Consider the following 27,372-nt stretch of genomic DNA (forward strand, 5'->3'; position numbering starts at 1 on the left):
ATTCAGCGGCATTCCCGAATTTATTCGTGATAGGCACTCCACGTCATACTTTTCTATGTATGACGTGGAGTGCCATTCCCGAATTTGTCCAGGTTTTGTTTTATCTTACAGAGTGGTTCGTTTGAAGCTTCGGTCAGACCTCTGGCAATGTTTTTCCCTCCAATGAGGGGGCAGCATTTACCTTTTGTACAGACACTCCCACTTTCAATGCAGATAACTCTCTAACCAAGTAAACTTAAAAGAAACTTTTTTTTCGTTTTTGTATCGTATTTTGGACAGCCGCCCTTATTTCAAGTTCATATAACTCCAAACACATAATTTAGGAATTCCCTTTTTTTTCTAATGAAAAAAAGAGAGTCTAAGGTTTCTCACGTTGAATTTAATGTTTATGTAGTCCTAAAACTCAATATTATGTGGGTCCTACAATTTGAGTAAAAATGACAAAAACCCTAGCACTGGAGTGGAAACATATTTGCACATCGTCTAGCAGTGAATGAGTTAAGTGAAGAACAAAAGTAACCATGACTATTTTCTGGAATCGGGACGCTGGCTAGTTACGGTCCAGCAATTGGTTTGTACAGTCGCCACTACCACAAACACCACAGTTTTGCTCATCGTCAAGCAAACATCAAGAAGTCACCCAAAAAGAAAATAAATAAATGAAAAAAAAAATCAGGCCAATACATAATTCAGATGCTCCCCTACTTACAAACATTCGAGTTATGAACAACGGTACATATGAACATTTTTGTCGTAACATATGTAGTATTCTCTCCAGTTTGTACATGTGCATATCTTTATAGAGCATATATTTTATTAAAAGTTTATTTTTCAGTACAAACTAATACAGGTTACTTATACAATCCTTAAACATATTTATATAAGCCTTAAACATACATTCCATACAAAATATAGCACTGAAGCAACTTACAAACGAATTCACCTTACCAACGACCGTTCGGAACCTATCTCGTTCGTAAGTTGGGGAGCATCTGTATACTGTTACCATGGCGAACTGAACTTTAAAAATTTGGTGAAAAACGCTTGGCGCTGGGCTTTAAAAGTGATCTTGTAAACGTGGCATTTGAAAAAGGGCCATTTTTCTAACCTTTCGAGTGCCAGTGTCATCACTGAGGGCAAACAAAGAATCCTTCAGTGCCTCCTGATCCCCGTTTCACCATTTTGTTGCTTCATTTTAACATTTTCCCGCAGGGAGCGCCACAGCGCCCTAGCCTAGCAACCAAAACAGGTTGAGTTGGGAATGAAGGGTAAATGGGTGGGGGTTGGGGGCAGGCTAAAAATAGCAGCAGCAAATTTTGAGCAACATCACAACTTGGGGAAGCATCACTGCTGTACTCTCTGGCACATGACTTGAGCCACCCTCACACACGTTGACATGTCAGACAGTGAAATCACAAATCACTGATTAGCGAGACTCAGGCTGCATTTAACTCACTAGAACATATGCTGGATTAAACACGCACACGCTTGTCACAGCATTTCCCTCAAACTGGAGTCATGTCATCAGTGCACTGCAATAACGGCATCAAATCAGTAATCACCTATCTCCAGACGTCAACCATATTGCTGATGCATTTTTTTTCCTGAAAAAAAGGAAATCCGCCCAAAACGAAGCGCCACTGAAAAAAGCTGTTGTGAAACCATCGCAAAATGATGATTGCCTCCAGATCCCTCTTTTGGATCAAAACTGGCTCCAAAATGGTGGTTTGAAAACTCACCACTTCGTTAGGCCAAGAACAAAGACAACAAGGTTTGACTAAATAGTTGTCACACAGCGTGCAAAATCTACACTTGAACGCATCGCAGTCATTCAGAATCATAGTAAATTATTGTTTCCAAGCACTTTTAAGCCACTAATACCGTATTTTACGGTGTAGAAGGCGCACTGTAGTATAAGGCGCACCCCCAAGGTATGGTGTATTTTCAATACATAAGGCGCACCGGAGTATAAGGTGCACGCACAATGAATGGTGTATTTTCATGAATTGACATATAGCGTAAGATGGATGTCAAACAGTAAAAATAAATTACCACATTTCCCGGTGTATAAGACGCACCGAAGTATAAGGCGCACCTCAAATGAATGGTGTATTTCCAAACTTTTTCCATATAGTATAAGGCGCACGGGACTATAAGGGCCAACTTTAATGAATGGAAAAAGTTTTCCAAATAGAATATATAAATATATAAAAGTTTCCAAATACGTATAAGGCACACCACATTATAAGGTGCTACAGTAGAGGCTTCGGTTACGCATTACTTCTTCTACGGGGGAAATGGTGTTGGTGGCTGCTGACAGTAGTAGCGAGAGCCGTTGTGGCTCAGTATTACTTCACATACAAGTACGTACAGTAAAGTCTCATTATATCGATATCGGATATATCGATAGTCCCGGTTACATCGATAATATTTCTGTGCACGCACGGAGAAAATTGCATGCAAACAGGGTCGGATATATCGATAGTCCCGGTTATATCGATATTTTTTCGGACTCCCTTGAATATCGATATAACGAGACTTTACTGTATATGGTTGATTTTCTTTTGAAGAAAATCAAGGGTTTTGAGTGCACCTTATACAGCGGAAAATACGGTATTTTACAATCCAATTAAATAAGTAAAAAAAACAAACCTAGCTTTGATTCTACAAGAGATTCCAATACCAACCAATATAGTTTACCTTGAGTTCATGCTATGCCCTCCAAGGCAGGAGAGAGGATAGCATGACGCTAATCCTGTTTTAACTGCGATGAAGGATCAAGAGCTGATTAGGATATCAAAGGATTTAACAACGAGTAATCTTATTTCGCCCAACCACACCAACTTAATTACCATTACTTTCTCTTTTACAGGGTAGAAAAAGTAATGGCAACTTTGAGTTTTGTCCCAAAACAGAGAATAACTCCTGGATGGATACTGGAGCTTTGTGGGGATCAGAAGGGAACAAAACGTCATTACACCCACTTTGTTTGACACACATGAGCACCGTGAAGAGAAATCCGTTTTAATTGAAACTTTTTTTTCCCATTTAAGTAAAGTACCCGAAGAAAAAGTCGGCGAGACTACTATTTTTCCCCTTGTCCTCCTTTTTCAATATGGCTACAAAGCGTATATCCATGTGTCAATGTGAATAAAGAGACTCGTTCCATTTCAAGCAAAGACAAAAGCTCCTCACATCACCTTAAAGATCGCAAGTTCAGATTTGTTGGTAGACACCTCCCGTGTTGAGTCCATCACAGACGCAGTCCTGAACTTTCTCTTCCCGGGATTGTCCCGCGAAACTCTCTGGAGTTGCATCATACCAAAGTCTATGTTGTTGTCGTAAAGATAGGGTCAACAAACGTCCTGATTCCAGACTGAGGTTTGGAATCAGAAAAAGTGTGACTGTGCACGAAGGATGGGTTGAAGATTCGGGGCGTGGCGTTAAATCTTAGCGTGAACAAATCCGCTCAAAGCAATTGGCAGATTAAAGGACTTCACCTTGGTCATGATGATCTCTGAGCCTATGTCTCTTCATCAGCCTGACCCGCCGTGACTCCTTTGCACCATGTGCACAGTCCATCACCTTTTTTAAACAATGGATTGCGAAATTTATTGGCATATATATATATACAGTGAGACCTCACTTACACCTTATCTTACAAACTTTTCGTCTTACAATCGTCAGATTTATGAAAATTAAACCTTATAATAAGCACTATTTTCATAATACACACCCACCACGGCTGGCAGAGTGATCTTCGTCGGAAGCACACGACCGAACAGCACCAGAGGTTAAGTTACCAACAGTCCATATGGAAGGTGACTCTCCTTCCATAAGCCATCAACGACCATCAAAAAGGTAAATCAAACTTTATTTTACAGCTGTTTATTTCTTTAATTACAGTCCTCATGTAATGCGCCTCTTTCCAAACAGCAATTCCCTTTGACCTTCGACCTCCAACGCCATTCCATTCCAACTCAAAAACAAGACTTCCGGAATATTCAGCGCGAGTCTTAAAACGTAAAATATAGCTATGTGCAGTGGAATCTTTGTAAAATACTCTCAGTAGAAGTCATTTGAAGCCATTTTACAAATTATGGACACAACTTGTCGGTTGTCCTTTAAGGGACAACCGACGTCCCCGGATCAAGGAAGATCCTCAAGGAATCCTCTCCTCAAAGAAGAAGGCTTACGTTCCTCATCAAGTGTTTAATGCTGATGAAACCGGCCACTCCATTCCATCAAGCCATCAACGACCATCACAAAGGTAAATAAAACGACTTTATTATACAGTACAGTTTATTTCTTTAATTATACTAACATAGCACATTTATTATATATAAAATAAGGTATATTTTGTGTAGTTTTAAGGCTTAGAAAGTTAGAAAGTAGAACATTGTGTTTTATGGGGATCTGGGAACGGATTGTAATGGTTTCTGATGGGTTATTAATTTTTGGGATACACACTTTTCGCCTTACACACTCTAGGAACCAATTAAGTTTGTAAACCAAGGTATCACTGTACATATACAACTGGAGAATACTATATATGTTACTACAAAAAATGTTTGTATGTAATGTTGTTCGGACCTCCAATGTTGTCCAATGTGAGACTAATATAGGCAAATCCAATCCAATCCAATGTTCATAAGTAGGGGAGCGTTTAATGTATTATCGATTGTGTGGGGAAACGTGAATCTGCTACTGTTGTTTTTGCAGAAAAAAATTACACATCGTCCCATTTGAATTATCACCAAATTGAACTTTGCTTCACAACTGGTAATTAATTGAAAACATTAAAACAATCCCACATTTTGAGCAACATCCAGGACGGAATGTGAAATGCATTCAGTGTACATAGTCGCAGAAAAAAAAGCAAAGTCAACGGAGCGTCTGACCAATGGGGCTTCGTCACATGATGCCACTCATGTGAGAAGCTGCTGTTTTTCTGCTCGGCATGACGCCGCCGGGGCCGGAACCTTTAGCATTAACGGGCAGAAAGGGACATACGTACGCTACCAGCCCAGAGGTGCGGTGGAACTTGATAAGAAGATACTCTGATCTTGGGTTTGAGACTTTAGTGCATGGTCTAATCGTATTAAGTGGATCAGTTGGTGACTGTGGTGTTAACTTGTTGCTGTTACCACGTAACAAGCCCATTTTAAGACAACTTTATGTATAAGGAAATCACACCCGTAATTTATGATGGTCAGCATTGCTTTCAAATATGCAAACAAGTCTTTAAATACCAGAACACAAGTTTCAATGGATGATCATGTTTTTTTGCTCATCCAAAAACGAAAATACTGATCTCAATACCCACGTCAAGAAGAAAATAATGTGACCGATAAGTGGACATTCATGCTAGAAAGGATTTTTTAACAGATCCAATCATCCATTTTCAACACCTGAATAGCGTCGCGTGGGAGGTTAACTCATCTGACTTGGGGGGAAAGGTTGACTACACCCTGAACTGGTTGCCAGTCAATCACAGAGGACGTTGATAGACAAACTGCCATTGACAGCCACATCTACTGACCGGGAGTCGACCATTACATGATCAGCGACTTGTGCCAAATATATAATCGCCCAAACGCCACACATCTTTTTGCATGAAATTAAGGGCGTGTCCCCATGAGGGTTGCACATTCTCCACAATAGAGATCTGACCACAAAGATCAGTTCAGAACCACTTTTTTTGTTTCTTTTTGGTAAATTGCTTTTTCAGGATCAGTCAATCTCATTTGTTAAAAATACCAAGCAAAGACTTACATCGACGAACATATATTCCAGTTCCCGGTTCATGTTGTCGGGGTAAGCTTCTAGTTCATAATTCTCAAGATGCCTCCAACCGTAAAAGTCCAATTCAAGAACACATTACAGGACGGAAGCCCCGCACACGATTGGCAAACCAGCACACTATACAGACACTCCGGATGATTTTCTGGTCCTGTGACGCGCTAAGTGGTTCACCGGGCTGTCTATCACACTTCCCATCCTCCTTCCCAGATCACATGAGACTCTGGAAAGGGACAAAACAAGGCTTTCCCACAAAAGCCACGAACGCTTTGGATCATAGGATTGGATTGACAACGGCTGATTTCTGTGACATCATTCTTTTTTTGTGGGATAACGACATACAATGGCGGAAAATTGTCGGCTTCCGGGATGCTACTTGTTGAAAGCTCAAATGGGTTCAATACAATGTGTTACAAGCGGTTGACTTCTGAAATACAGTAAAGTCTCGTTATATCGATATCGGATATATCGATAGTCCCGGTTATATCGATATTTTTTCGGACTCCCTTGAATATCGATATAACGAGACTTTACTGTATTCTTGATGTGTCAGGGTGGCTTTATCCCCACACCAGGTCAGACATAAATATGCAATAGCTTAAAGGATAACCGACGTCTCCGGACAAGTTGTGTCCATAATTTGTAAAATGGTTTCAAATGACTTTTACTGAGCGTATTTTACAAAGATTCCACCACATATAGCTATATTTTACGTTTTAGGCCTCACGCTGAATATTCAGGAAGTCTTGTTTTTGAGTTGGTGACGAGTCCGTACATGACGTCACTGAAGGAACGCCCCTGACTGAAAAAAAGACACATTGTAGCAGTCCTTCCATCACGTCAATGTATTTTGCTGTACTTGTTTGGTCTGAAAACCTCGTGTTGGACCAAAAAGCTGCCAGAAGAGGGCGACCAAGCTCCATGGAAGGAATTTATCAGCCTGTGGAAACGGGCTGATTAATTCCTCAGAGGAGCTCGGACGCCATTTTCTGCCTCTTTTTGGGTGATACCTTTCCCCCCAATGTTGCCTCAAATCAGAATCAGAATCAGAATCAGAATCAGAATACCTTTATTCGTCCCGCAATGGGGAAATTTGCAGTCCACAGCAGCAATTGAAGAGGGATGGGGTTGGGGTGGGAGTGAAAGGATAGAAAACAAGATATTCTAAGCATAACAAAATAAAAATGTCAACTGTATACTGTGCAAATGTAGATGTGCAAAAACCGTTCTATAAACAAGACTGTACATAGTGCAGAATCAAGAGATGCATTAAGATATATTGCAACAACCCATATTTACAAGTGTCCAGTTTTTTTTTTTTTGTTTTTTTTTCACATGTGATCATTGGGAATTGTGAAGCCTGACAGCAGTCGGTAGGAACGAGCGGCGGTACCTCTCCTTCTTGCAGCGCGGGTGTAATAGTCTCTGGCTAAAGGAGCTACCCAGAGCTGTCAGGATGGGCAGGAGGGGGTGGGAGGGGCTGTCCGTCATAGCTTTTAGTTTAGCTAGCGTCCGTCTGTTGCCCACCTCCTCAAGAGAGTCCAGCGAGCAGCCCACGACAGAACTGGCCCGCTTGACAAAGCGCTCCAGTCTTTTTCTGTCCCGGGTGGTGATGCTGCCTGACCAGCAGACAATGCCATAGTGGATGGCTGATGCCACCACAGAGTCATAGAAAGTCTTTAGGAGTGACCCCTGAACTCCAAAAGACCTCAGTTTCCTGAGGAGGAAGAGGCGACTCTGTCCCTTTTTGATTAGGGCATCCGTGTTTGTTGTCCAGTCCAGTTTATTGTTTAGAGTAACACCCAGGTACTTGTAGGAGGTCACCCTCTCAATGTCCGAACCCTGGATGTTCAATGGTGCAGGTGACGATTGTTTCCTGCAGAAATCCACCACCAGCTCCTTGGTTTTGCCAGTGTTGATCTGGAGGTGATTCTGCTGGCACCAGTCCACAAAGTCCTTTGTCAGTCCCCTGTACTCCCTATCGTCTCCCTCTGTAATGAGGCCGACAATAGCTGAGTCGTCAGAGAACTTCTGAAGGTGGCAGGTTGGGGTGTTGTAGTTGAAGTCCGAGGTGTAGAGGGTGAAGAGGAATGGAGCCAGGACTGTTCCCTGCGGCGCTCCGGTGCTGCAGAGAAGCCTGTCCGACTCACAGTTCTTTACCCTCACGTACTGTGGCCTGTTTGTGAGGTAGTCTGTAATCCAGGATGTGAGGTGATGGTCGACTCCGGCATGCTGCAGCTTGTCCCCCAGTAGACTGGGCTGGATGGTGTTGAAGGCACTGGAGAAATCGAAGAATGTGATCCTCACCGTGCTCCCAGCATTCTCCAGGTGCAGCAACGCCGTATGGAGGAGGTAGATGATGGCATCCTCCACACCGATGCTGGGCTGGTAGGCAAACTGCAGCGGGTCCAGCGATGAGCTTGCCAGCGGTCGCAGGTGGGTGAGGACGAGTCTCTCCAGCGTCTTCATCAGGTGAGACGTCAGCGCCACCGGTCTGTAGCTGTTGAGCTCTTTGGGGTTGGCAATCTTGGGCACTGGGACCAGGCATGACGTTTTCCACAGCTGTGGAACTCTGCCCAGCTTCAGGCTCAGGTTGAACAAGTGCTGGACAATGTCACACAGCTGGTCGGAGCAGGTCTTGAGGAGTCGGGAACTGATGTCATCCGGACCTGCTGCCTTCCTCACCTTCATCCTCCTCAGTTGGTTCCTCACCTGCGCAGTTGTGACAGACAGGCAGGAACCAGGAGGCAGAGTGGCGGCTGAGGGTGTGGCAACGGTTGGGAGGGCAGATGTTGGTTGTGGAAAGCTGGTCGTGAGAGGGGGCAGGGAGGGTAAGGCCACAGTGAGAGTTGGTGCAGGTGCAGCTACAGGTGAAGTTGACGGTGGGCCGGGGGCGGCTGGCGTCTTGTCAAACCGATTGAAAAAGCGGTTGAGTTCATCTGCCCAGTCCTTGTCTTTTTCGTTCAATGTCACTGGGCTTTTGTGGCCTGAGATGTTTTTCAGGCCCTTCCAGACACCAGCGACATTGCTGGCTTGCAGCTGCTCCTCCATTTTCATCCTGTAGGCCTTCTTCCCCTCTCTGATCTTCCTCCTCAGTTGGATCTGCACGGCCTTCAGTTCCTCTCTGTTGCCCGACACAAAAGCCCTTTTCTTCTCCTTCAGGAGGACTTTTATGTCGGGATTAATCCATGGTTTGTTGTTGGCAAAACACCGCACAGTCCTGGTGGGTACGGTGTTTTGTTCACAAAAGTTAATGTAGTCTGTGATGGTGTTGGTGAGTGAGTCAATGTCTTCCCCGTGAATCTCAGTAAAGAGCTCCCACCTGGTTGAATCAAAACAGTCCCGCAGAGCTTCTTCAGCTTCTGTGGACCATCTTTTGATCGTGCGGGTCACAGCTGGTTGCCTCTGGACAAGGGGTTTGTACACAGGCTTGAGATAAACCATATTGTGGTCTGCTCTTCCGAGAGGGGGGAGGGGGGAGGGTTTGTATGCATCCTTGGCGTTTGAATAAAATAGGTCCAATATGTTATTGTCTCTGGTGGCACAAGTTACATACTGTGTGAATGTTGGGAGGGAGAATTTCAGGGAAATGTGATTGAAGTCCCCTGAGATGATAAACAAGGCGTTGGGGGACTGAAAAAAAATGGCACGGAATAAATTCTTTAATCGATTGCATACATGTATGCTTTCCTCTTCAGAACTATTTGAATCATATTCATAACTGGATGTGTAACAAGAAAGCATATCCTCCAAATCTGAAGCCATTGTTTTGATTCTCCAGCAATGCAAGACGACTTGGCGTGACATCACGGACTGGGGGCGGGACTTTCTGAAAATGCCCCATTCGCAGCTCAATTTTGTGCAGATTTTTAGATTTAAAGTCATTTTTATTGGTGTTTTGCATTTGAATCAAAATATCATCCTGCATGTTTTGCATGTTTTGGGTATTTTAGATGCTATCAAACTTTTTTCTGATGTCAGTTAAAAAACAAAAAAGTGACGTCGGTTGTCCTTTAAGGTTTGTAACTTTTGTTTTATCTCTTATATTCTCAAGCAACATATTCATGAACAGATTCGATTACATTTTTTTTACTCTTGAGTTGTTGCAAGACAGAGAAAAAAGTGCTGTGCTGAGTTTCCAGCGGTGAGTCATCTTGTGATGCTTTTCCTCAGTGAGCTTGTCCCTCTCCTCTACTTACTTTTCTTCAAAACATTTTCACAACCTTTTAACACTTTCACTTCTTGTTTTTGTCTGTATATCTGACTGCATCCAAGAAAAATGAGAATGTCCTTTTTTCCACGTTGGCTGTATTCACTACTATTGCTGAAAAATGCATCTTCACTGTGTGACTAATAAAGGTTTTCTTGTAATTGATTTAATGAAGTATTAGGTGGGTTCTGTTTTTTTTTCACAACAAACACACCTAAACATATTTGTAAGGACACTTGTGCAGTGTGTTCACGCTAACCAAATAGCTAGCATGCACTCAATGAGCCGCAGTGTAAGGCAGACTTACACACACACAATGAACAGAGTGTATTCCACTCTGGGTTGATAAAAGTAAACGACAGAAGGTGTTTGACATCAGAGAAACACAGCGCCATTGAAAAGCCCCGCGAATACGGAATCCTGTGTTTGCAGACTTTCAACGCAGCCATTTAGCTGCTCTGAAAGGAAAGAATTAAATAAAAATAAATGAGCCGCCACGGTTAATTAACGGGCATTTTAACAGAGTTGTGTATTCTTATAGAAAAAATATTACTCTGCTCTCTAACTATAGCTAAATATTAAATAGCAGCAACAACTACATGCAAGTAACGAAAAAAAAAAAAAAAAAAACAACAACACAGGATTTGGTCAATACACATGATTGAGTGGTTGAAACGTCCCCCAAGGTACTATCCTTGGTCCCTTCATTTTGTTATTGTAAATGCTGATTCCAATACACTTGTTTCCAACTGTGAATGATGTCAAATAAATCAAATAAATAAAGGGATTGCGTCGTAGTGACACTCACAAAATTGAGGTCTTTGGCAATTTGTTGAAGTCTCACGTTTCTGGCACATTAACTCATTCATTGCCAGACGTGCAAAAATGTGTCCACTGTAGTGCCAAGGTTTTTGTCATTGTCATTCGAATTCCAGGACCCACAGAATATTGAATTTTAGGACTACAAAAACAGTCAATGCAGTGTAAGAAAATTTAGACTCTCTTCTTTCATCGGGAAAAAAAAAGTTATTTCCTAAATTATATGGTTCTGGAGTTATTTGAGCTTGAAATGTGGGTGACTGTCCTTGTGGAAGGGAAAAAACATTGTCGGAGGCCATTGCCAGAGGCCATGGCCAGGGCTTTATCGGCACCCAAAAATGATTAAAAAAAAAAACGAACTAATTCGGGAATGGCGCTCTACGTCATATTTTCAATTTCTGAATACATTTGGAAATGGCAGCGAATGAGTTAACAGAGGTGAATCACATGGATATTTAAAAATCTGTATTATTGAAATGCTGATAAAACAAATGCATAATTGGTTTGTTTCATTCAAAATTTCAGCAAGTTTCACAAGCCAAAGCAACAATGCTCAAAATGTTGAAAATTATTACACAAAAAGTACATAAACGTGAAACACACGTCAAAATTATTAGATGAACGATTGACATTGAGAAAAAAAAATCCAAAATACAATATTTGAATAAAATCAGAACTATGGGGAAAAATAATTAAATGAAAAATTCACAAATTTAAGACAAATACACTTAATTAGGGGGAATGTGTTGAATGTATGTGTTGTCATATTATTATTTTTTGGTTGATTTGACTTCAAGATGGCGCCGCGAGAGTGGTTGTCTTTCCAGCAGCTCATGTATTTTGTTTTTCTACTTCTTTCATTCCTTTCATAACTTTGCTGCTGTGACATGTAAATTTCTCCACTGTGAGACTAATACAGGTCAATCCAAAATCCAAAAATCCAAATACTTTTCTGGAAAATCTAAACAATTCCCACATACGCGTACTTGTCACTTGTGATGTCGCATACTTTACATCAAGGCTAAAGACTTAGCCGTAAATTACACTTTACACACCCCGCTTCTTGTCTCTGAGTATTCAGCGTGTTTTAAGCACTTAGCTCTGACTCAGCCAGCCTTCATCCCGCCCCACATACTGCATGACCAATGGCGAGTACGGTTTTCCGCAACAAAACATGACGACAGCCGTCAAAGCGGGGGGGATGGGTGACTTGACACATGCGCACACATACACACAAATGCATAGACTCGCACAAAACACAAATATAAAGGACACACAAGTGACCTTGGATAGCCTGACTATAATATCCATCCTCCACCAGGCATCATGTCCTGTCTCTCTCCTTAGTCTAAGCCGAGAACAAGCAGCAGCAAGGGAGTTAACATGGAAGGGATGCTCAAGTGTCTGGATGTGACGCCTGATCTCAGCATTTTGCTGATTCCAAAACAACTGCACTTATGTAGAGCATACCTTTGGACAAAATATCATCAAATGCCATAGAACGAGATAACTTAAACCTGGGAAATTCCGTGCTTCACCATGGTGTGGCTTTGAAGCAAAAATTGCTCTGACAAATGCAGCATCCATTCGCCATAACAAAACAATGACAACAGCTGTCACAGGCAGAGGGGAGGAGGGACTGAGCTACGAACACACACATGCACACACTTTCAAAAAAAGAATTTTAAATATTTGATGAAAAAAAGATGTTTAAATTTGAAAATTAGACAAATATAAAGTGGATGACATTAAAATACTGGGTTAAACAGAAAAGAAACCACTGAGAAGAAAATTTTGAATAAATATTTTTGAAAAAAAATATTTGCGAGGGTAAATAATACTAAAATGCAACAAGGCAATGACAAAATATTGCTATCAAGACTAGTGCTCACAAAATAATAATAAATCGACATGCAAGCAGCTCGGAAGTGTCAAGGCCTTATTGTGTCTCCTCAATCCAAGACAACAAGCATGCTTAGTCGAATAGGGCGTTTTAGAGCATCACATCGTCGGTACCCACGCAACACACACGATTTAGAAAATCTTGCTGCACTCTATTCTATACGAGATTACCTCAACAATAATGAAGTAAACAATATCAATTGGAGTTATTTCAATTTTACGGTGGAAAAAAAAACTGCGTTTACGTGACGACAGGCACCGCCTTTGCATCACCCAGCCCAAGATGCCACTTCAGGGTAGGCAATGAATGATATATTAATTGTAAACAATCAAGGTGACACCCATTGCAGTGGTATGATTTGAGCTGGATTAAACAAGGTTCGATAAAAATGGTAATATTGTACCATTTTTACATTTGCAATGCCTTTGATACACCTTCGCTTAGCAACCGATCGATATTGGGTCATGAAACGCCACCTTGTTCGGCTAGGAAGTGACGTTTTCATTCACTTTTAGCTGCAAAAGACAAACGTTTTGGGGGAATGTCGGCATGCAATGTCAAGCCGTCCCGGTTCGCGTTCACTTCGAATCCTTACCTTTGTGTACAGCTCCGACGCTGCCATGACAGCCGCTACGAGTTCACGCCAATCGGTGCTAAAAGTCGTGCCCCTGTCCGAGCTGCATTGGACTCGTCGTGCGTTTTCATGAGGTGGACCACGTCGCCATTCAGCGTGTGTGTTTGTGTCTCACGGAGTCTTCGTGTCAATTCAGGTTATGATAAAGCTGAAAAAGAATGCCAGAGCAAGGCTATTGAGTGGAGGCTATTTCACTTTGCATTCTGGGTATGATGGATAAAATGAACACCCCCCCCCCCCAAAAAAAAAAAAAAAAAAAAAACTGGAAAAGCGTACATGTTCAACGATGAAACAGTGACACGCGGTGGCGGCAGACTGAAGTACAAGTAGAAGTTGAGCGGCTGCAGCGTTGCGTTTCAAACCCGCCAATGTCATCTGAAATCAGAGTCAAACGCATATTTTTATATATTGCAGTTAGTTTCTCTTCAACGACTATATGTAAGGGGCAAGTGAGTGGCTCAATCTTCTACGATTGAAGACCGACTTGTTTTCTTACATAGGTAAGAACATTTTAAAGTTTGGGTAATCAGTTCTGATTGAAACGGAATTGATCCAGAATGCATCTATCAAATCCCATGCAAAATTGATATTTCTTAATACAGCGCTACTTCGCTGTTCTCTTATCACGGTTTCAGTGCATTGCGGATTTTTTTTCAGGGGAAAAATAAAAAACATGCCGAATGACTCAAGAGCTTCTGAAGCTTGATTAGTTCCCAGCGCCGCCGTCACACAATGACATACGTATATCTCTTGGTTTACAGCCATGTGGATTGGCCGTGCATCTTCTCAGCCTCGCTCAGTGCCCCTTTGTTTTAACATGTGGGTTATTATATAATTCTACATCAAGGATTTTCGTCTATCACAGGCGATCCTGGTCCTCACTTGCCACAAAAACGAGGGAATACTGTAATATCCAAATTATATTTGACACAAATCAAATGTGTCCTCATTGGGGATCTAAGTGATCTTAAGTTTTGACTTTTCTCTGGATTGGTTGGCAGGCACATGAATCCATGCATTCACATCTTATGCTCGGGAAGACTTGTTTCACGTGGAGAAAACATGGCAAGTAAACTTTTGTGCAAAACTATTTATTTACATAACAAAATGGCACAAATTAACAGGAGGGTAGCCATATACATGCACTGCTAAGACAGACCAGATGCCATCTGGAATTTAGCTTACTCTGAGGGTAAATTTCATCGATGTGGACCCTCATGAAGGCATCACAGCACGGGAGTGTCATTAGCGCAAAGCTACATTCTATATTCTGGCCCATGGGAAAGAATCTCTTGAGCTAAAAGCGACCTCTGAATCATGACGCTGTAGGCAACATTGCGGGTTGAATATCTTGCATCCTTTTGCCATGAGCTTAGCTCCTGACACATTCTTTCTAAGAACTTTTGAGGTTGCCTCACCAAGTTGGAAAATGCAGGAATTTCTGCGTGTCCTGTTCCTGTGTCTATCCTATCGATTTTTTTAAAATCTGGGGCCTAACATAAATAGTTCCCAAGTTTTATTTGTACCAAGGACCGGTTTCACATTGTCATAATTTGAAAGCCCACAATTGAAACAAACACTTATTAAAGGACAACCGACACCATTTTTTTTGTTTCCTAACTGACATCAGAAAAACATTTTATAGCATCTAAAATACCCAAAACACGCAGGCTGCTATTTTTAGTCAAATGCAAAACACCAATAAAAATGACTTAGTGTCCCAAAACTACTTCAAAGTGACAAAGTTTCAGTTTCAGAAGTCCCGCCCCCTTGTTTGTGACATCACGACAGGACGTCTTGCCTTGCTCGACAATCAAAACAATTGCTTCAGATTCGGAGAAGATGCTTTCTTGTTATTCATCCAGTTATGAACATGATTCAAATACAGTAAAGTCTCGTTATATCGATATTGGATATATCGATAGTCCCGGTTATATCGATGCTATTTCTATGCACGCACGGAGAAAATTACATGCAAACAGGGTCGGATATATCGATAGTCCCGGTTATATCGATATTTTTTCAGACTCCCTTGAATATCGATATAACGAGACTTTACTGTAGTTCTGAAGAGGAAAGCATACGTTTGCACTCGATTGAAGTCCTTCCATCTCATTTTTGAGGTGTCTGGACTCCAATGTAGGACCCAGAAAATGCACAAAATGTAAATTTCTCCACTGTGAGACTAATAAAGGCATATCCAATCCAAAATGGCGTCCAAGCTCCATTGGAAATAGGCTGATTTGTCTGCTCGGAATTAGTGTCAACTAGTATCAAATAGTAGTCTTGATGCAACACACAACGATTCACCATCGCATTATTTGTTTTTTTCCTTCTAATTTCGCCATCAACACAGGTCAACACGAAGTTTTCAGACCAAACAAAGTACCCAAAATGCATTGTGTGTCGCTTTCTCGATCAGGGGCGTTCCAGATGTGACGTCATGTCAGGCATCGTCATCAACTCGAAAACAAGACTTCCTGAATATTCAGTGCGAGTCTTAAAACGTAAAATATAGCTATATGCCGTGGAATCTTTCTAAAATACGCTCAGTAGAAGTCATTTGAAGTGATTTTACAAATTATAAACACAACTTGTCCGTCTGAGGCGTCGGTTGTCCTTTAAATATTCAACTCATCACTATGCTGAATTGTTGAAAGTCATAATAACCTTGCCCGCGCTACGCTTCGACGCCGATTCCATTTTAGGATAACCCCTTTTTCTTTTAAAAACAACTTTTTGGTGGGAGCCTGTGCCAAAGGCAGTTTTGATGGCTTCATCAAGCAACTGACATTCATGATGGTCGCAAGAAAGCACAATTGAGCTTTTTGCACTGATGTCATCGTTCGTCTATGTTAATCACCAAACACACAGTGGGTAAAACTTGGGTAATAGGCCTTCAAACATTTTTTTTTGCGGACGGACTTAATTTCAAAACGATGTTTCATTAAATTATGTGTTGAACATTTTTTTTAATCTAGTGCAGAACTAGATTTATAAATTGCGATTAAAACCCTGGATTGGGGCAAAAATACAATACAAGTGGGACGCAAAATACTACAAAGCTGACGTCCGCCCTCCTGCCTAACAAAATGAAATGTATTATATACACAAACTCACACTTCCACGCCTTGGAGCATTTAGCTCTCATTGACGTACTGTCTTTCAGTGTATCTTACATAAGAAGAATAAAAGACAAATGGAAATATAAATGGCAAGGAAGAAGGGGAGGGGAATGAAAGTGGAAGACAAGAGCAGGTAAGCAGCAGGTGACGTCTGGGAAAGGTAAAGAGAATTTGAAAGGTAGCAAGGTATTCTTGCTGCGTTGCTAAATGGTGGTCCTGTGAGGGGGGGGGGAGAGAAATAATGTTACAAGCTGTTGAGTAGATGGGGGTGAAAAGTGGGCGCCATCAGCCTGCCAGTTTACTGGCCACCAGGGAGGGTTTCCTCTGGGGCAGGTCCTGGGGGGTTGGGATGTGGTCACCCGTAATCTCGGTCTTCTCGGGCGCCGCCGCTGTCGGCAGCTGTTTGTTCTTAATCTTGGCTTTGGCCATGTTGTAGTCGCCTGAATCAAAGTACTTTTGCTGGAAAACAGGAGGGACACAACAATAATCAGAGAAAGCAGCAATTGAAATTTGAAAAGTCAAATTAAAACTGTTCAATGTTCTATTTGCCCCCACTTCTAAACAGGTTAATATTGCATTTGTGGAATATTAATTAAACAGCAAAATCCGCCTGTTTCTATCTACCCAAGCGGCAATTTTGTCTCTTGCTGTCAACTAAATGACATCATTTTTGCTCTGGCCTCTAGTGACGACCAATCATGGCTCAAAGAGATTTTTTAAAATCAAATTTTTCATTCTGTAGCATGTGAAATATGGTGTCAGTCTTTAAATAAACCAAAACCAAATATGTGCATGAGGAACAATGAAACATTTGAAAGATCCACTCATAAATGACAGGAAACACTCCAGAGGAATCCAATGTGCTTTTTTTGCGCCTGTAATGGGCATTTTCACATGTGGAGCTGTCACGGCTTGGAATTGAAGCAGATTTACGTGGGACAGGAGATCTGACACGTTCTCTTTTCGTCAATGGATGCTACCGCTTCATGTTTGCTTTCAACATTTAGCTTGTAGCAGACGCGGCACATGTCATTCCCGATCCACTGGTGAAAATGATGCCTCGATTGTCTCCTCTTTCATCTAGAACTGTTTCAAACATCAAAGAGGGTGCAGAAAGTGCTTAAGATTGAATGACTGTCTATGTCTTTTGTGTTGTGTCACATTTGTTATTTTGTTGTTGTTGTTGTTTTGACTTCAAGATGGTGCCGCGAGAGTGGCTGACTTTACAGCAGGTCCTGTATTTTGTTTTTCTACTTCTTCCTTTTCTCTTATTTTCACGTTTCTGCCTGGAAATGTAAATGTCTCCACTTTGAGACTAATAAAGGCTAATCAAATCGCGCTGAGTGCCGATGGGGAACTGTCGCGGCTTGGAATTGAAGCGGATTCATGTGGGACAGGAGATGTGAGACAATCTCTTTTCGTCAATGGATGCTACAGCTGCGTGTTCGCTTTCAACATTTAGCTTGTACTCGACATGCACATTTCACAATGTTCCTGATCTGCTGGTGAAAAAATGCATTGATCCACTCCTCTTTCATTGAGAACTTCTTCATATAACCAAGAGGGTACAGAAAGTGCTTAAGAAGGAATGACTGTGTCTTTGCGTTGTCATATTGTCTTTGTGTTGTCATATTTGTTATTTAGTTTTTTTGTTCTTTTGACTTTAAGACGGCGCCACGAGAGTGGCTGCCTTTCCAGCAGCTCATGTATTTTGTTTTTCTACTTTCATTCCTTTCATCACTTTGCTGCTGTGAAATGTAAATTTCTCCACTGCGAGACTAATAAAGGCAAATCCAATCCAAATCCAATATCATCAAAATATGTTTACCCCCTTCTGTAGGCGTTTACGAAGTAGATCGGATCCACCAGGTTTATTCCCCAAATTTGGGTATCTGGCCTTCAGTTTGGCCTCCTCTGCTTTCTCTGGGTTGATCATTTTGTCCTGAATCTCCTGAAATATGACACATAAAATATAAATTGTTGAAGCAAAGGATCATATCTTAAAAACAAATGAAATTAACCCAATCTGCCGATCAGTGCAGCATTGTAGTCTCAAATGTGTTGAACTGTCCTCAAACGGTATGCTACCAAACGTCGGGTCAGATTGCTCAACGTGCTGTCAAAAGCCTCTCCGGTGTGGATTAAAAGCGTGGAGGGCAGTTGGTTCGAAAGACTTCAAATGAGTATTCAAGATCACAGTGTTTTAAATGAAAGTAAACGTATTATTATACGCCATGGTTGTCTGCACGGGAGGGGACCGCGATAGCTTTGAAGCTAACCTTTTCCCCCCCAGAATGTCATGACAGCTGGTTAGCTCGCTAACATTAGCTCCAGTTAGTCCTCCACAAACCACATATATTGATCTCACCAGAGCAACAAATCAATCATATCAATACGTTATATAGTGTAATAAATTAAGACTGGAATGAACTATGTTATTAATAAACGAGGGGGAACGAGCTACCCTTAGCGTGTAAGCTAGCCCATGTAACAAAGTCAACAGCGCTCCCGCCTATTTAACCCTTACATTAGCGGGTCGTCATAAACGGACAATTTACACACCTGGTCTTCCACTAGTGTCTCCTCGGACGCAGGGACGTCTTCGTTGCCGTCCGACATTGGTCAAGTGTCCGCGTAGCCTACAGGTAATAGTCCGCTGATGTGTTGCCAAGTGAACCTCCTGTGCGAGAGATGGTGTGAGCGACCGCCGGTGTTCTCTGGCACTGCCTGGTTCTCTGGAGGAAGGCGCGCGCGCCCCCGCAGCTCGCGTGACGTCACTGACGGAGACACCGTGCGCGCTCACATCTTTTGTAGCGTTGGAAGGGATTTAAACATTTTGAAAAGTCAGCTGTTTGGCGCATGTACTCCTTGTACCAATATGTTTTTAAATCACAGTGAAGATGTTCCCTTTATAATTATTATACTTTTAGCATGTGTGAAATTATTTGGCGTACTATTTTAACTCATTCACTGTCAGACGTGCAAAAATGTATCCACTCCAGTACCACGGTTTTTGTCATTGTCACTTGAATTCCTAGAACAACAGAATATTGAATTTTTGGACTACATAAACATTCAATACAGCATTGGAAACCTTAGACTTCATCTAAGACTTCACCAGAAAGTTAATTCCTAAATTATATGGGTCTGGAGTTATATGAACTTGAAATGAGGGCCGCTGTCTAAAATACAAGGCAATACATACATATTGGTTTATATAGCGCTTGAACAACAGCTGACGCTAAAACTAAGCGCTAACATGAAAAAAAGGGAAATTCTGGCCCTTTTTGCGGAAAATAAAAAAAAACATTGCCAGATGCCATGGCCAGCACTTTATCGGCACCCATGCATGAAAAAAACAAAACCTGGAACAAATTCGGGAATGGCGCTGTACGTCATATTTTCAATTCCTGAATAAATTCGTGAATGGCAGGGAATGAGTTAAAAAAGCAGAAAATGGGAAATTAAAAATGCTGCAAACAGATTTATAAATCCTGTGTGAGGAAAAAAGACAGAGACATGAGCATATTTAAAGATGGCTTTAGAAGATAGATATATATTTTTTCATATTTGAATATCAATGTCAAAAATACTATGATATACAGTTTACACTAAATCATCTTGGCATGACAGACATCACAAATAGAAACTGAAATATTAATTTAAATATTAAATAAACAGGATGGTTAGGTAAACTGAAAGTAAACACTTAAAAGTAAGGTTATTCTTTCTCTATTGCAACACTTCCAACAAAGTGGTTTTTGTAACAGTCCAAAAAGAAATCTGACAATGTTTCATTTTCTTTTCCAGTTTGGGCAAAAGGGGGGGGGGGGGGGGGGTGTTGAATCCACAGTGAATTTCTTGATGATTTCTGTCACAATAACTTCACTTTAATTCAATGTGATTGCATGGTTGATGTCTTCTGTGGTCCTTGTGTTTGTTTTTGCAGGCGACGCATGGTCGGGGTGGATTTTTGCAAGGCGGTCTGTGGCAGCCCATTTCTTCTGATTCGGTGACACAGGTGCTGCTCCAACTTCAGGAGTCTTTAACCTCTTTTACACAAAAAATCTGCCAAATTTCCACATCAAACCTTTTTTAAACACAAAATCCAATTAAGTGGGATATTCACCAATAGGTGGCAAAATGCCGCTGAAACAAGGCAGCGTATAAGGGGCCATTGTGTCCAAATTAACCTTTTGCAAGGCTATAAGTCAACAATTTTTTCCCTCATTCAAAAGGCAATGCATTGCATTTATCAAGTAATTGAGATTCAACACGTATCTATTGTGTCACAAAATGATGTCCAGATCAACAATCATGTTTAGGGACTGGTGCACAAACTGCAGAATTATTCAGTCCAACTGGTCCTGTGGACAATCATTGGTCTCGACTCTCTTGCCAGACGCAGGAGTGGAGGTGTTGTGGGATACACAAACATCAAGGATTACCTTTCAAATATTGTAAGGCCTTTTCGAGCAGAACATCAACACCCTGCACCCCTCCAGCTCTGAGTCACAACAAAGTTCACGCAAAGTTCAACAGATAATTTCCTTCTAACAAGCGTCCCACACTGGGGTGCACTCCGTCATCTGCTGTCCTTCAATCTCTCATCCATTACAAATCACAAGCTGACACTCATGGCTGGCATGGAGGTGCGGCGATGGCCTGCCAGGTGGAGAAAATGGGTGGCGGATACGAGGGAAAGAGTCCAACGTCAGCAGCGAGGCGAGAATGGTGGGTCGATGGGGGATTCGGTAAATGACTGTAGCTCGTAGGCAGCACCGCTGTCCACCTCCATGGATTTCCTAGAAAACAGCAGACGGATGTCCCTGTGGAGGTAGATCTTTCCAGACTTTGAGCTCTGGAACCTAGTGGAAAGAAAGCAAAGTAGTTAAAATAGTGTCGAAATTTGTTGTACCTCACCGTTTGGAGATTTGACAAGTTAGTACATCCCGAATACTTAAGCATCTTCATTCTTTGCCCAAGTAACTTTTATATTTTATTCAAACACATGATTTTTTTGTAATTGTGCAAACAATATATATTATGTTCGTAACTCATTCACTGCCGGATGTGCAAAAATGTGTCCACTCCAGTGCCAGAGTTTTTGTCATTGTCACTAGAATTCCAGGACACACAGAATATTGAGTTTTAGGACTACGTAAACATAAAATACAGCATTAGAAACCTCATACAGTGATACCTTGGCTTATGAACGCTTTAGCTAACAAACTTCTCGCAAACTTCTCCATAAACTCCAACTCGTCCAAAATTCTTCAGCCCGGATCATCACCAAAACCCCCTCCTTTCACCACATCACCCCTGTACTCCAGCAACTCCACTGGCTACCGGTTAAACATCGTATCGAATTCAAAATACTTCTGTTTACTTTCAAAGCCATCCATAACCTTGCTCCTCCCTATCTTTCTGACCTGCTTCAAATCTCTGTTCCCTCTCGGTCCCTCAGATCCTCATCCTCCCTTCACCTCTATGTGCCCTCTGCCCGTCTCACCACGATGGGATGCAGAGCTTTCAGCCGCTCTGCTCCCAAACTCTGGAATTCACTCCCACCCAACATCCGTAATATTGACTCCCTCCCTATTTTCAAGGCTCATCTCAAAACCCATTTGTTTAAAATTGCTTTCAATGTCTAATTCTCTCTGCTATTTTATTATTTATCATTTTACTTATGGTTTTATTGTTATGTGCTGTGTTCTATTGTTTTTATTGTAAAGTGTCCTTGGGTGTTTTGAAAGGCGCTTGAAATAAAATGTATTATTATTATTATTATTATTACGAACGTTAAATTCGCAAGAATACAATCTTGGCATACAAACTATTTTTCGGGAAACACACAGAGCGCCACAATGAGTGATGTGTCATTTGCGAACGAGCCGTTTCGTGGTGCTGGATCTCGGAAGTGAACAAAGAGATACAGCTCCAAACAAGGCAGCCAACTTTTTTTTGTCCTCGATTCCTCGCCCCCAGTCTTTGGTTAAAGCCACACGTGATTGGTCAAGATCCGTGGAAGAGGAGGGAGGGGACACACGCAGTACAACACTTCTAAGATGTACAACCCAGAGCTCCTTGAGACACTTTATGCAAAAAGTTATCAACCCAGCTAAACAGAACACAATGGATGAGGAACTAGGTGAAATTAGTTGTATTAAGTTCATCCTGTCTACTTGATATCTAATTTAAAACAGATTCTTATGTTACAGACAGTGTATTGTCAGTGTTCAAATACCTGACATGTTTCGGTGTCTAAAAATATCCCATCAGGTGAAATTATCACAGAGAAAGCACGGTAACTTCACTCAGATATCGTCAAGAGGCAAACTGGAAGTTCGTCAACCATTGATGATTTCCAGGCTAGCCACGGATGGTTCAGAACTTTAAGCGTCGTACAGGGATTCATAGTGTCATTCATCATGGTAAAGCAGCCAGTTCTGACGATAAAGCTGCCTAAGGAATCATTCCTCAAGATGGTGGAAGAAGAAGGCTATACGTTCCTCATCAAGTGTTTAATGCTGATGAAACCGACCTTTTTTTAGAAAAAGATTCCGAACCGGACTTTCATTACACAAGAAGAGAAGTCTGTCCCTGGGCATAAGCCTATGAAAGATAGGCTAACCCTCCTCCCTACAGTCCTTATGGAATGTGACTTTTTCCCACCTCCTCCCACTCCATTCCATCAAGCCATCAACGACCATCACAAAGGTAAATAAAACGACTTTATTATGCAGTACAGTTTATTTCATTAATTAAAAAAAAAAAACATAGCACATTTATTATACATAAAATAAGGTATATCTTGTGTAGGTTTAAGGCTTATTTAGTAGAAAATTATGTTTTATGGGGACCTGGAAACGGATTATTCTCATTTTAATGGTTTCCTATGGGAAATTCATGTTTGGAATACACACTTCGCCTTACACACACATTTTAGGAACCAATTAAGTTCGTAAGCCAAGCTATCACTGTACTCTTTTCTTTCACCAGAAAAAAAGTATTTATTTTTATTTATTTTTTATTTATTTATAATTATATGGGTCAGGAGTTATATGAGATTGAAATGAAGGTGGCTGCCAAAAATACAATGCAATACATACATAAAGCTTTATATAGCGCTTTAACAACAGCTGAAGCTGGAACAAAGCTCTGACATGGGAAAAAGGAAAATGCTGACCCTTGTGGAAGGGGAAAAACATTGCCATAGGTCTGGCCAGCATTTTATCGGCACCCAAGCAAGAAAAAACAAAACCAGAACTGATTCAGGAATGGCGCTCTACGTCATATTTTCAATTCCCGAATAAATTTGTGAAAAGCAGTGAATGGGTTAATAAAGTAGCCAGTGTTTAATGGGTGATTAGTCAGGCACAAGATACTTTGGAAGATCTTATCTAGAAAGGCTTCTCACCTTAGATGAACAAGGTAGCGCAGGGTGCGTGCCTGGCCCAAACTGAGAGGCTTCCTGTTGATCAGATGGTTCGAATCCCGTCTGACGGGGACGGAGAACGTCCTCTGGCGCAGGAAGGTCTGGTGTCCTGCTGGCATGGTTCGTAGGTCGTACATCACCACAAACATCTTCACCACCGTCTTGTTCGGGTTGAATAAGGTCTGCGGTGGGTGGAGAACATTGTGTGAGATATATCACAAGGCATCTCGCTGCATGCTGAAATATTATTGAAGAACAAATAATTTACAGGACAAAAGACTAAAGAATCAGGAAGCCTAGTCCCTCCACTGACAGGAAGTGAATATAGCAGAAAAAATAGGTTGGATCTCTGCCTTTTGAAGTTGTAACAGTCCAACTTGTTTGGGAAGACGATTGACAATGACAAAACTCCTGGCACTGGAGTGGACACATTTTTAGCATATGTCTGGCAGTGAATGAGTTAACATTAGTTTTTACTGCTCTGCCAGCAATACGCTTCTGTAGTACAGTGCGGTATATCACCTTTCCGTATGCAATGAAAAAAGCTTTGATTGCAGTACTACCACTAGGGGTCTCCCAACCACCGGATTTGCTATGGTACTCCGTTGGGAAAATTATGCTGATGTATTTTAAAGTAGCCCCCCTCCAACCCCGTTACAAGTTTTTAAATAGTTCATTACCACTTGAATGGTTCCTGATGGAGGTACTCGATAGCCCCTTTTTCCCAGCGACTCGAGGTTGATCACACCCTGCGAACAGTACAGATTCCTTTAGGGCACAGGTGTCAAAGTCAAGGCCCGCAGGCCAAATCCGGCCGGCCACATCATTTTTTTCGGCCCGCGAAAGCAAATCAAACTTGTTAAATTCCATGATGATTGCTAAAATCTGAGCCAAAATTTCATATTTTTGGATGTCAACCACAATAAAAGTCATTATTCTAGACTTCAGATTTGAAAACGAGTTATTCATTAATTTGCTGTGTGCTCTATATGTAATATTTGAAGGGATTTAAACATTCTAATGGGTTCCCCAAATTCATAACGGCCCTCGAGAGGAAACCATAACTACAATGTGGCCCGCGGCAAAAAATGACTTTGACACCCCTGCTTTAGGGGGTGGGAAAAGTTGATATTTTATGACTTACTAAGAAAATGCTTTCATTGTCATTGTATAGTATGGTATATACAGCAAAAAAAGATTGAAGAACAAACCCATGGATATAAAACAAATAGTGACAGTGTATTGTACCGACAAATCAATAATTTTTTTACCATATAAGGTGAGGGGGCGTTGTCATCGGAAACACTGTAGAATGACACGTCCACGGGTAAGGTCAGGTGACTGGGGCAGAATGACCCGCTCGCACCTACTTCTGCCGTGAAGCCATCCACCGATCCTAAAGGCTCCAGGCGGTAGTTTAACACACACTCCTGACAAGTATACATTTTGAAAAGATCATTAGTTTTAACATCAAACACACCATTGACCCATTCTCAAAATGTACAAAATGGCTGCATTTGCACAACGGATTTGCCTGCCTCACACAAACTCACAAATCAGAGTGCACACAATTGGGAGTTTTGAGAGCCTCTAAATTCTTTATCTTTGTGCATTTTGACCGAAAATGTCAGAGACCTTTCATGATGATGTGTGGAAATCATTGCGAGTTGAATAAAAATGCATGAATGAATTAGTTGAGTTATAGCAACAACATACACTGAACGTTGATGTGTACCTCAAAGTTTCCAAGTAGACTGAGACTTGCAGGCGGAGCACTTGCACTGAACAACTGCTGAGCGTCATCTGTATACTCGTCTGCCTTAGGGCACACCCTGAGGGTTTAAAACACACACACATACACTTGATTGACCTGTTCCCTAGGTCAAAGAATTTTATGGTGATGAGGTCGCACCCAGCCTGAGCCAAAACTGCTGACGTAAAAGAACCTCATACATTGATGCAATTAGTAGAATCCGGGCAGATGATGGAAAAAATTAAGAAAGCGACACAAATGCACCTTTCAGAAAACAATAATGATACTTTGAAAATAGCTGCTGCATACAAGCGTCAGAGAAGCACACACTGCCCACACGTGCACTGAGTAGGCAGTTGCGGCAGAACATGTCACAGCTTAGATGTTCAGCACGGGTTTAAAACTGGTGGAGGATCAGAGCAAATAAGGACCAACACATTTTGTTTTATAGTGATATCCAAGATGGCGGGCGAGATAAGTCTTTATCTTTATCCCTAATACATTGAGATGCTGTGCAGAAGCAGCAAATCTATACACAAGTCATTCAGATTTAAGAGTTAAGATCCAAGGGGTACCTTTTTCCAGAAGCCCAAGGCAAACCTTTACAGCCAATCAGAGAGGTGTCCAGGTCAAAGTAGCCAGATTGGTTTTTCCTCTGTGGAACCTGTCAGACACAGAAAGGACATGAAACGTAAGTTATGCTGCATTAAATGCAATTTAATTGAAAAAAAAAATGGCTCCGTTCCATGTATGGGTGCGCAATTTAGAAATCAGATGTAAGCGAGCTGGAGTGTCGTAATATGACTCACAACTACCTTGCTTTGAGAGGTATGAGTGAATCACGCTACCAGAGGGTGAGTGTGCATGTGCGTGTGCGTGATCATCTTCAAACTACTCAGTAGTTATGCCAGATATTTCAAAGTCTCCTTTGTGATGACTGCATTGTGAGCATGCAATCTCACAGATGGCAACAGAGTGCGGTGTTATGACACATGCACACACACTGAAAACTATTGAGGCTTTATCATGGTTAAAAAGTCTCTGAGACGAGTAATTAAGACATTTGTTAAAAGGGTCCGAGTATGTGTGTGATTTCGTACAGGGCTGGAGAGCAAAGGCAGACCCGTGCAGGGGTGGAAGGCCTTGGTCGCCGTGGCATCTAACGAATGGCGATTCTGCTTTCGCCAGCCGTTGCAGGGCCCCAGGGGAGAGGGTCCGTTGGTTCGCTACAGAGAGAAGGAAGCAGAGGTTAAATCATCTGGCAGTAAACCTGCATCGTCTTTGAAAGCTTTTTCTCAAGCACCGTGCATCATTTTTTTACTACCACTTTTTACCTGCCTGGTCAAGGCGATAAACACAAATAAGAGTTATTCTTAAAAACACATTTCACACGTTTCCTGCAAACTGTGTTTGAAGGTGGGAGAAAGGAGTTTTTTGTTGTTGTTTAAACTTTAGTATGCAATTAGAGTATGCATTAAAATGAATTTATCTTTTGCTTCAAATTCAGAGTGATATTCATGAACGACTCCAATGAACAATTCTTGTTTTTCCACTGCACATTTCCAACTTGGCTCAGATGTCGAATATGGTTGTTGTTTTTTTCTACTTCCAAATAACATGGCCGGAAACCGCGAAGCAGAATGGGGACAATGTTGCCCTGTATGTACCAGACAGTCAGAAAACTTATT

General features: G+C 41.6%; 3 protein-coding genes across 8 annotated transcripts in view; all 3 read right to left on the reverse strand.

The window, feature by feature from the left end:
• myo5aa (myosin VAa) overlaps window positions 1–14,026 on the reverse strand; it is a 56,116-nt gene extending 42,090 nt beyond the window's left edge. For 3 of the 6 annotated variants that reach the window (XM_088992899.1, XM_088992898.1, XM_088992897.1), the window contains exon 1: window positions 3,201–3,356. In XM_088992899.1, the coding sequence (XP_088849025.1) occupies window positions 3,201–3,320 (120 nt within the window). In that variant the 5' untranslated portion in view covers window positions 3,321–3,356. Of the gene's footprint in view, window positions 1–3,200; window positions 3,357–5,775; window positions 5,922–13,329; window positions 13,517–13,644 lie in introns of those variants that run through there. The other 3 variants (XM_088992902.1, XM_088992900.1, XM_088992901.1) reach the window with 2 other exon arrangements.
• A 412-nt stretch (window positions 14,027–14,438) lies between these two features.
• Window positions 14,439–19,232, reverse strand: arpp19a (cAMP regulated phosphoprotein 19a). The gene is made up of 3 exons (XM_088992906.1): window positions 19,056–19,232; window positions 18,322–18,444; window positions 14,439–16,952 (listed from the first exon to the last, which is right to left on the reverse strand). The coding sequence occupies exons 1-3, from the start codon at window positions 19,110–19,112 to the stop codon at window positions 16,779–16,781; spliced, it is 354 nt and encodes a 117-aa protein (XP_088849032.1). The 5' UTR covers window positions 19,113–19,232; the 3' UTR covers window positions 14,439–16,778.
• A 788-nt stretch (window positions 19,233–20,020) lies between these two features.
• atosa (atos homolog A) overlaps window positions 20,021–27,372 on the reverse strand; it is a 34,947-nt gene continuing 27,595 nt past the window's right edge. The window contains exons 6-12 of the mRNA XM_088992907.1: window positions 26,785–26,910; window positions 26,260–26,348; window positions 25,667–25,763; window positions 25,203–25,361; window positions 24,612–24,680; window positions 23,914–24,113; window positions 20,021–21,361 (exon numbers count right to left, since the gene is read on the reverse strand). Of these exons, the coding sequence (XP_088849033.1) occupies window positions 21,208–21,361; window positions 23,914–24,113; window positions 24,612–24,680; window positions 25,203–25,361; window positions 25,667–25,763; window positions 26,260–26,348; window positions 26,785–26,910 (894 nt within the window). The 3' untranslated portion in view covers window positions 20,021–21,207. The remainder of the gene's footprint in view (window positions 21,362–23,913; window positions 24,114–24,611; window positions 24,681–25,202; window positions 25,362–25,666; window positions 25,764–26,259; window positions 26,349–26,784; window positions 26,911–27,372) is intronic.

This window comes from Hippocampus bargibanti, linkage group LG03 (genome assembly GCF_051943395.1).
Source record: "Hippocampus bargibanti isolate YZ-2025 linkage group LG03, ASM5194339v1, whole genome shotgun sequence".
Taxonomy (NCBI): Eukaryota; Metazoa; Chordata; class Actinopteri; order Syngnathiformes; family Syngnathidae; genus Hippocampus; species Hippocampus bargibanti.